The 11,089-nt window shown below is 39.8% G+C and overlaps 1 protein-coding gene across 4 annotated transcripts in view; it reads left to right on the top strand.

Annotated features, from left to right (window-relative positions):
* Positions 1 to 6,272, top strand: part of LOC141117163 (protein-L-isoaspartate(D-aspartate) O-methyltransferase-like) — a 243,299-nt gene extending 237,027 nt beyond the window's left edge. For all 4 annotated transcript variants that reach the window (XM_073609834.1, XM_073609837.1, XM_073609835.1 and 1 more), the window contains one exon: positions 5,308 to 6,272. In XM_073609834.1, coding sequence (XP_073465935.1) covers positions 5,308 to 5,320 — 13 coding nt within the window. In that variant the 3' untranslated portion in view covers positions 5,321 to 6,272. The remainder of the gene's footprint in view (positions 1 to 5,307) is intronic.
* Positions 6,273 to 11,089: the final 4,817 nt, after the last annotated feature.

Genomic DNA, 11,089 nt, shown 5'->3' on the forward strand with positions numbered 1-11,089 from the left:
ATCTGACTCAAATGGAGAGTCTTGCTGTGACATTTTCTGTCTGTGAGAGCGCCCTGATGCTGTATCTTGTGAGGTGACTGGAGCTGCTTCAGCTGCAGTGAGTGCCTGTGAGCTCTTTGTGAGGTGATTTTTATTTCTGCCACGGTTTCCTCCCAGTACCATATTTCCTGCCCAAACTTTCACAGTTTGTTCCCTGGGGCAAAAAGGTTCAAATGGATACCTTTTGAGCCTGCAGGCTCCGCCTTGTCCTTCTCTTCTCTCCTCAGCGGTGTGGAGCTCTAACAATGCATGTCTGCTCCGCTAGGCTCCACCTCCTGCCCCCCCTTTAATCCATTTCTTATGACCTGCGGATCCTTGATTCTTCTTATTTTTAACTTATCAATTTCTTGTGTCACCATTTTATTAAAAACTTCGATGTGTTGATTATTATGGACTTGGGGGTTAAAAAGGGACTTGTTCCTTAATTGACTATGCACAACTCTCCCAAGTGTCTCAATGGGTTCCCTAGTTCCCATGTTGGTAGTAACTGTTTTGTTCAGCATATACTTTTTAATATTAAGTTTCCTTGTATATTTTTGTATATCAACATACAGGCAAAATTTGTTAAGATTCCGTTTCGGTGCGTATTTCAAGCCTTTATCCAATAATTTTAATTCATTCTGTGATAGCTCTACTCCACTGATGTTATATATCCCTTCTCCTACAGCTCCCTTTTCCTTTTTGATCTTGTGTCCTCCTCTGCATCCCCTCTTTCGTTTGGGCTTTTTGGGTAGATAGGTCTCTCTTGTCTCGGGGGGGTTTTGTTCCTGCGCTGGTCTAAAAAAGGGGTAGGTGGATTAGAATCTCTATAATCCCTCAATGTTCATAGCGATTGTGTGTTGGAATGGGACTGTGTCTAGGTCCCTGTTGGTAATACTCATACCCTCCACGACTTCCTTCTTGTTTTTGATTTTGTGGATACTGTCTCATCTCCTGTCTTCCATAATTGGATTGATTGGAGTACTCTGGGTTAGGATATTCAGATCTTCCTTGGTAGTTCTGCGACTGATAATTGGATTGATTAGGATAATCAGTATGGTATTGGCCATCATATGCATCATACCCCCTATTGTTGGGATAATCATGATGGCCATTGTGTTGGTTTAGTGGTTTTTTCCTTCCATTATTCTTCCAAAACGGCTTCTTTGGGGATTTGGTCAATGGTTTAGATTAATACAGGAACTTAATAAGATTGTAATTAAACCGGATCATAAATATATACTGTATTTATTGGCGTATAACACTCACTTTTTCACCATGAAAATCGGGTGCAAATAGTGCGTGCGTGTTATACGCCAATACTTCAGTTTTAGCTGCCTCGGAGGGGACAGGGAGGGGGGCAGGACGAGCACCGTCAGATTACATAAAGTGAGAATCTCCTGTTTACTTGGCGGCCTCTGTAATAGGAACTCCCATCTCCTGGGCCGCTATTGGACCACTGTTCTGTCTATCATAGGAGATTCTCACTGTATGTAATCTGTCGGTGCTCGTCCTGCCCCCCTCCCTGTCCCCTCTAGGCTGCAGATGGGCATCGATCAGGCTGCACTGATGGAAATGGTGAGGCTGCTGCATTGATGGCAATGGTGAGGCTGAATTGATGTGTACTGATGAGGCTGCATTGATGGCACTTGTGAGGCTGCAGATGGGCATTGATCAGGCTGCATTGATGGCAATGGTGAGGCTGCAGATGGGCACTGACCCTTATTTTTCTTCAAAGTTCCATATTTAAAATTTAAGTTTTTTTCCTGAAACTTCCCTCTTAAAATGAATGTGCGTGTTATACGCTGATAAATACGGTACTTATCACTGCAGATGTATCATCACTGTATACTAATATAGACCATGAGAATGCCATTGGAGCAACTAAATGGGCCATGAACAAATTCAGTGATCTAATTTTGAAGCAAAAGAGATTCATTTTAAGATGCTTGGCATTTGGCCTAGAGCACAATTATTTTTGGTTCAACTCTGATTTTTACAGACAGTTAAATGGAATAGGCATGGGAGCTAAATATGCTCCTAGTGTCGCAAATATATTCATGGCAGAATGGGAGGAGGAGGCCATATATGCTAATACCCCTCCATAACGCATAATGTACAGGCGCTACATAGATGATTGCATAATGCTGTGGATGGCCGAGGAGGAGCCTCTCCGTGAATTTCTGGAGGAATTAAATAAAAATACAAAGAACATCAAACTTACCCATGAATTGAGTACCAAACATGTGCATTATCTGGACCTAAGTATAGAGTTAACAAGCAGTGGAATTTTAACGAAAACATTTTTTAAACCAGTGGAAAGGAACAGTTTTATCCCTGTTGATAGCTGTCATTTTGATCCGTGGCTGATTAACATTCCGAAAGGACAATTCATAAGATTGAGAAGGAATTGTACCGAAAAAAGCACTTTTTTAGAGCAGGCAGAGGACGTTGGGGATACGTTTATCCAAAAAGGTTACAACAAACACTTTATAGAAGAAAAAATTAAAGAGGTGTCAGAAATTAATAGGGATGAACTAGTTAAAGATAGGATAAAAGAATCTATACAGTGGCAAGATGTTCCAATGATTATGGATTTCAACATTCAACACCGGCAGATAGAACTAATTTTTAAAAAACACCGGCCACTTCTTTTAGCTGACCAACAACTGAAGAATATATTACCAACCAAACCACATTTTGTCTACAGAAGAGCACCTACCCTGAGAGACATAATTGCCAAAAATGTTGTAGACCCTCCCAAATCTCAAGAATTATCTTTTTTCCAGAGGAAAGGTTTTTACCCTTGTAAGCGGTGCTATGCATGTATACATACCAGACAAAATGGACAGAAATGCACCAATTTTAATTCTACAAGTACTAACATCCAACACAAGATTAAGGACTTCATGACATGCAGAAGTGAAGGGGTAGTATATGTACTACAATGTCCATGCTCGTTACAGTACATTGGCAGAACCAAAAGACCCATGTGGAAAAGAATCCGAGAGCATATACAAAACATAGTGAAGGGTTTTCCCAAACATAGTGTGTCACGCCACTTTGCTTTATGTCATAAAAAAAAATCCTGCACTTTTGAAATTTTAGGCAATTGAAAAGTATAAAGCGCATTGGCGGGGTAGTAATAAAGTAAGAGAATTAAGTAAGCAGGAATCCAAATAGATATTTAATATGCGCACTCTCACGCCATCAGGCTTAAACATAGATTTTGATTTGAACTGTTTTATATCTGATTTTTAACATAATATTTTAATATAGGTTTTAAAATTGAATATTTTATTGTAAGATTTTATATCTTTCTCTTTACTTTGGGATCATAATTGTTTTTCAGTATTAGTTACTCCTATTTTATAGTGTGATATTTCTCTAATGTATTTTACCTATATATGTGGAGTTATGCATAGTGAATCTTATGTTATGGTTGGAGAATTTCTATTGAGGTAAATGTAATTTTAACATTTGCCCGGTAGGGGGAGTTTCCCCAGTATACTGATTATATGTATTTGCTACCATTGGTTTTATTTTAGATTGTCATAGGATTTTATATTATAGATTTATATTCTATTTTATTTTCACACATGTTGTAATAAATGTCTGATATGTATTAGAGAAGTTAGCATGCTGTATCAGGATAGCTGGAACGAGTGTTCGGTTACTAAGGAGACAGCGCTAATGAAATGATGACGTATTGACTCCCAGGGTAACCATGGCCACAAAAACACACGCTATAAATGCGGAAGAAGGCTTGTGACAGAGGCACCCTTGATAAAGTCACGTGTCTGTGACACAACGCGTCGGGAGGAGGAGCCTGTGACACTGCTAGTAATAGTTGTGTGTGAGCATTGGTGGCGAACGAAAAGCCCGTGATACAGAGCTATATGCAGCTGATCATTACAATCCATACGCAATCTTTTTAAGCAGGGGATATGTGAGTACAACTGAGTATCCTTGCATTGTTATTCATCTTGCTGAGATTATTGCGCAATGGATCTGTCTCTCTTTATATTTTATATGGTATGAGAGTAAGCGAAGAATCAGTGTAATCCTTGCTGGGAACGGAGAGGTGAAAAGTGACATTGAATTCGCTACTACTATCATCATTGGAGTTATTAGCTTATTTGGCACTCCACTCATCTTATTTGTTATCCAAGCATGTTTTACTGACTTTTTCTATGTACCAATGCACCAAACTTAAGTTAGAACGTATCCACTGATTATTTTCATTTTATGTATTGAATTTTGATTTTTTATATATTCTAGTGATTATTTATTTATATTTCATCTGAGCTTATATTACTGATGCACGATATATTTTCGTATGCTTTATGCAAGAATTATCAGCACTGAATGCACTTTGGTTTTTATGCATTTTTAGTTTTCAATTGCTTTAAATACACCTTTGGGGAAGCACATATGATTTATGCAGGTTTTTGCTTTTCAGGATTAGAGTGGTATCATATTTAGAAATTTATGTTTATAGTGTATGGTTTTTATATATTCATTTGTGTGGTTGTTTCACACACATAGGTATTGCACTTAGGTATGCACATGAGAGGTTAATATTAGCGCAATTATCCACTCACATATAATTCAGCACTATCATTTATTTATTAATTGCAGCTATATTATTTGGTTATCTCTCAGCATCACAGATTTTTGGTTATTTATTCACGTCAGCGCTTAAGCACCCCCTTTTTTAATCAATCAGCGACTGCAGTCAATCAGCTGCAGCCGCTGATCAATGTATTCTGTCAGCTGTGGGTGCCTCTGTTAAAATATAATGTCTCAGCAAAGAGGATTGATTCCTACACCTTGTTTATGTATGGCCAATTTTAGGTGAATGGAGTTTGTATTTAGCTAGTAGCAGTTAGTCGCATTCAACTGGAATTGTTTTGTGATGTTTTGTAGCTTTTTTAAGCCATAGGCTTGGAGAAGCTTTAGAACATCTTCAACATTACCAAACAAATCCAGCTGAATGTGACTAACTGCCATGACCTGGGTAAATAGGTTTGTATATAATTTCTGTGCTTTCATGGGTCTCTTCCTAAAAACATATTGTTAAGCTTGGTATTTAATTCAATGTGCGTATTGCATTGATGAGTATGATGGGGATTGTAAGCTGAAAGCTGAGTGGAACATGGGTTTGGTTCTATTAAAATATGTAATATGTTGTCACAAGATCAATGCAGGAAATTAACAATCCATTTTGTAAAGTTACACATTTAAGTTGTTAGTCATCTTAAATATGTTTTTTTCCTTCTTCTATAGGAATGAGCTTTGAATATTGCTTGGTGACCTTCAGGATAACAAGTTGATGAAAAGAGTAGTTTTGACATGTGGTTTCAAGATGGTACAAAGATATGTCTCAGGAGGCAACACTAAAGCCCTTGCTAAGAAATACAGCAGGGTCAAAGATTATGCAGGGCTGCATAATTTCTACATCTATAAATCTGTTGATATAACCCGATAAAATGAAAAGTGTAAGAATTAAATAATTCAGCAATTTGAAAACATATATAAAAATAGAAATTACCCTTTTGTTTATAAATCTAAATACAAATTCCCAAGCCAAAGATGGTCCACTTGAGTAAACTGTATGTTTGTATAAATGAATAGCATGGGTAACTTACATGAAAATTATAAATTTATCATAAATATATGAAAATGCACAATTTTCTGGTTTGATTAAGTCTTTCTGACAGATTTATTAAATTAGTTTAGCAGAGCAGATAACAGGTCTTAAAGGCAGATGTGTACAGACTATATGTGTATATGACTTCTGATCTTAGATGGGGTCTCTGGGATTTTTAGGGTCTATAGAAAACTATATATAAGCAGCAATTTGTTAAGAACAGCATCTTTTGGTCTGTATTAAGAAAAACATTTATTGCAAAATTATTGGTGTCATATAATTACAACGCTTAAGAAACACCATGCTACCTTGCATGTAATGTTATGTATAGTATGCCAAAGAGCCTTTGATATGAAATTCTTCTGCTTATGAAATTCCATCCTGCTGGTCACTGCATCAAATAATTTTCCATTAACAGCAGTAGGCCTGACATGCACAGTAGAGAGACAGTTTGGACATGTACTGAGCTCATTGTTCAGATGCGAGTACTGTATGGGTATTGAAACTGTTCTCACACAATCAGCTCTATTCAAAAAATGCCTTTAGTAATCACTGCATTTCTAATCTGTATAGCAATTAAAATTGCTTTTCATTCATTCTCTTACCTAGCAATCATCCTTTTTTCCAAATGACAGTCAAGTTTGAACTTGACTACTGGGTTATGGGTACGTGGGGTTCTAAACTGTACTGCATTGCAGGACCTTTCAACACCTTGAGAATAATGCTGGTCACACACATGTCCTCTTTAACCACATTAACTCTTAAAGCTTTCCCATTCAGTGCCAGTCTTACACTCTTACACATTAAATCTAACTGAACAATTTCATAAATGTACCCAGAACTATGTAGTGTGAGGGCCTACCTGATTGGATATAAGGTCCTCGGACGACATTTTTGACAGTTGACAGTTTTGTTAAATCTAAAGGAGATTATACAGGGGGGTTGATTTGCTAAATCTGTAAAGTGCGAAATCTGGTGTACATATAGTTACAAAGTAGGCGAGGTTGAAAAAAAGGCACAAGTCCAACCTAGTCCAACCTATGCTGATGGCCAATCGGCTTCTAACTTCAGCTTGTTCACTTAAGCTTTGGCAAAATAAAAATGGAAGCTGATTAGTTTCTATGCAGAGCTACACCAGATGTTGCACTCTCCAGTTTTGGTACATCAACCCCAATGTATGTATGAAAGCTTCAGTGCTCAGTTACTTATGATGCCAGTGAAAAAAAAGGTGTGGGGGGGTGTGGGGGCAACAATTAAGCTAAGGAGATACGTCTAAAGCTTACCACACATGCAATAGATGGTACAATCTTTTTTAGATATGCATACAATGCATTCATTTTATATCGAGTCAGGTCCTAGTTGTTTTTTGGAAAATCTAAAGGAATATATACAGTTAGATTGTAAATTATTTGGCTTAACTCATGTTCCCACTGTCACCACTCTGAGATCTAATGGGATTAAAAAGGTGAAATACAATACCCAGAAATTCGCCAGCAAAAATGGATGTCTAGAAAATGGCAGAACAGGGAAAGCGCTAATTACACTGTATGTTAGGGCTCATTCAAATCTATGCACTGCTGTGCAATAATGAATGTGCATTATGCCGCATATGTTAAGTTGCATTGCATTAAGCCAGCCCAATTGTTTGAATGGGCTGTAGCACACCACAACTCAGTGAGAATCGGACCTGCGCCATTTTTTCTATAGCAGTACACCACAATGTATTTGCATTGCCTTATGTTGTGGTGTGCTGCAATGCAAGTGTCCATTCAAAATTATTGATACTGTGGTACGTTCCTTGTGGTAATGTGCATAGTTTACCACACATTACCAAAATGCATAGATCTGAATGGGTCCTTTAAAATTATTGAAAGTACACATTTGCTTGCTGAAAGTTTGATAAAGTGGGGAAATTTGACTAAGTGGAGTCAAAAACTGGAGATTATAACAGGAGTCTTCTAACCTGTAACATCTAAAATTTCCATTTAGTAATATTAATATTGTAACTGGGATAATGAGTGCTAGCATGGTTGAAGGGGTTGTGCAGTGCACAGTGTGGTGCACGTATACAGTAAAGGAGCAACAGCTGCAGGCTGAATACCGCTGTGACAGATGTGAGCAGTTTGCCATTCTGAAAGCTTACATTAGAGATCTGGAGGAGCAAATTGCAACACTGGGCAGAACTGACAACCTTGAAAGGGGTCTTCTGCTCACTGAGCAGGTGGTTAATGGGGTTGATGTGGAGGGGTAAGTCAGGATTATCAGGTAGGAAGATGGGTTTCTGTAGTCAGAGGGAACGGTAGGGCTCACAGAAAAGGAAGGCCAGCCCTGGGTTTAAGTACCCAAACAAATTTGGAAAGTTGGGTGAAGATATGGGGGTGGCAAACTCAGAGGTGGAAGCCCTAGATGTCACTGCTATCTCTAACAGCCAGTAGAGCAGCCCATCTAGTAGGGTTGGTCAGGGTAGTGCAGGAAGGCCTAAACAATTGGTGGCAATAGGGGATTCTATGATCAGAAAGACTGAAGAATAATGTTTCACCGGTTCACCTCAACCAAATGGTTTGCTGTCTCCCTGGTACCAGGAAGGAGTATTTAAACTAGGATTGAAGAGGGAGGGTGAATTAGATTATAATGAGTCAGGGGTCGGTCCCTAATGGTGGGGGGGGAGATAAGGGGGAGAGGGGCTATGGCAGGTGATAAGAAGGTCCCCATGTTACAAACAGCCATTGGAAATGGTACTCCTTAGGAGAGACAGAGTAAAACAAAGGTGGAGGTGTCTGTCTCTATTTGAGAAGTGATCTCAAAGCGAGTATGAATGAGGACCTAGTTGATGGAGAGTGTTATGAGGCTGAAGCATTATGGGTGGAATTGCATATGGGTGTGCATACTACAAAGTTTTGTTTTTTTTTAACTTTATAATCTTTATTGAAACATTTTTCATTATACATCTTACCATACAATCACCCATCTCCACTCACCCCCTCCCCCTTCCCCCATCAGCCAGGAGTAAAAATAGTAAACATATGGGGTACAAGCTTCTCGAATGTTTGAGTGGGAAGCCCTAATATCTTCCACCCAACCCCCATTCTATTACTCCAATCTCCAATCCCAGCCACCCCGCACCGACCAGACAGCCTCCACAGTCACAACTGTCCATCTCACCTTCCCATCCAGCACCCAAATACCTGGTCTATAATTCCCAGTACCTCCCTCCAGTAGTGAAATAGCTTCGGGCACCTCCAGAACATATGGATTAGGACTCCCTCTGTTTCCCCACACCTGGGGCAGCTGGCATCCAATCTGCTACCAAACAAAAAAGCTTTTGGCGGCTATAATAGGATCTATATAGTAGAAACAAGTATGACATCCTCTAGGATGGGGAGAGCAAAACCAATGGGGCAAGTTCCAGGATTCTGTTCCACTGTGCTTCAGTTATGCTTCCCACATCTTTTTCCCATTTCCTCCTACATGGTGGAGCTTCTGTCCCTCCCAGACTCCCTTTGTATATATATGGGTATACTCTCGATATTAGACCTTTCAAAATCCTCCCTCTAAACTGTTCTCCCAGGGCATGCCTAATCTGTAGATACCTAAAGAAAGACTTGTTCGGTATTGCATATTGTTCTCTCAGTTCCTGGAAAGATTTCAAAATACTATCTTTATATAGCTGGCTAATGAAATGTATTCCACACCTTTCCCATTCCTTGATTGTCCCCATCTTCTGGACTTCCCCCAGATTCCTATTTTCCCACAAAGGGGTATACTCTGTGACTCCCCTGTGTCCCATACTCTCACCATCAAACTTAAAGTAGGAAACCCAGAAGAGAAGGAACCTGCCTCCATGGCTTTCACCATTAATCTATGCGGGGTGTTTTGTAGCAGCATCTCCCTGCCCAAATCTCCTTCCTCCAACCTATTACACCCTCCCATATGCTGGAGTTGTGACGCTAAAAAGTAACTCAAAGGGTTTGGAAGTGCTACTCCTCCTTCCTGTCTTTGTGTACTTTACAATTACAAACAAATTCTTGCCGGGCAACCCCTCCAGATCAATTCTCTAAAAACAGTGTATCTTTCGGAACCACTTTTTATACACCCACACTGGGAAGTTATGCAATGCATACAGAAATCGCGGCATCCATAGCATTTTAATTAGATTACATCGACCCGCTACGGATAATGGAAGTCATTTCCATATTTGATATTTTCCCCTAAATTTAACTAGGAGCGGGACAATATAATCCATAATATATTTGCTGGGATCTCTAGTAATATTTATTCCCAGATATTTCATTTTATTCACTATTTGAACCTGGGCAACCTCCTCAGGCGGGGGACTTTCTAGGGGATCCACAGGTAGCAATACAGATTTTTTTCCAGTTTATAGTAAACCTAGAAAGTTGACCAAAGTTTTTAATAATATACATAGCCTTCAATAGGTAGTTCTGCTTGTCCGCATATAATGCTACCTTTTCTTCCACCCCTCCCCTTCTGAATCCTCTTACCTCGGAGGAATACCTATGGGCTATTGCCAGAGGTTTGATTGCGAGGGCGAAGAGGAGGGGTGACAAAGGGCATCCCTGCCTCGTCCCCCTCATCAATCAGAATTTATCAGAATATTCGCTATTCACCTTTACATTTGCCTCTTGCATTGTATACAGCATTTTTACCCAGTTAATAAAAATCGGGCCAAATTGAAATCCTGCCAGAGCACTCCACAGATATTGCCATTCAAGACAAAATGGCCCTTGCTCCATCCTCATCTGTTGGGACCTGAAGATTCAAATATACCCGCCTTATATTTGTACAAGTAGATCTTCCAGGTATAAATCCCGACTGGTCGGGGTGGACCAGTTTCTGTATGATTTTATTCAACCTAGCCGACAAGACCTTCATAAAACATTTTTATATCTGTACTCAGAAGAGATAGGTCTATATGAAGATGTATTAAGTGGGTCTTTATATATCACTACTATAGTGGATTCCATCATAGATGAGGGGAGCTCTCCCCCTGTCATCGACCAGTTCAAGACCCGCAGCAGCTCCGGGAGCAGCACCTTCCCGTAATGCCGGTATGTGTAATGCCCGGGAGACCATCAGGTCCTGGGGATTTCTGACCCGCAATCTCCTGTGTGACCCGCTGTAGTTCCTCCATTGTTATGGGTAGATCCAATTCCTCCCTGTCCATCTCAGAGAGAGAAGGGATCACCAAACCCCTGAAAAAAACATCAATTTCTTCCTGCCGGGAGCTATACAAATCCTCATAATTTTCTCTAAACTTGTCCACTATTTCTGGCATATGTGAAGATACCCTACCCTCCCCTATGGTGATCTTTGGAACCACAGATGGGGGTGAGTTTGTCTTAACAAGGTGGGCCAGCATTCGCCCTACACTTTCCCCCTCCCCAAAGGCAAGTCACT

This window comes from Aquarana catesbeiana, linkage group LG13 (genome assembly GCF_042186555.1).
Source record: "Aquarana catesbeiana isolate 2022-GZ linkage group LG13, ASM4218655v1, whole genome shotgun sequence".
Classification (NCBI taxonomy): Eukaryota; Metazoa; Chordata; class Amphibia; order Anura; family Ranidae; genus Aquarana; species Aquarana catesbeiana.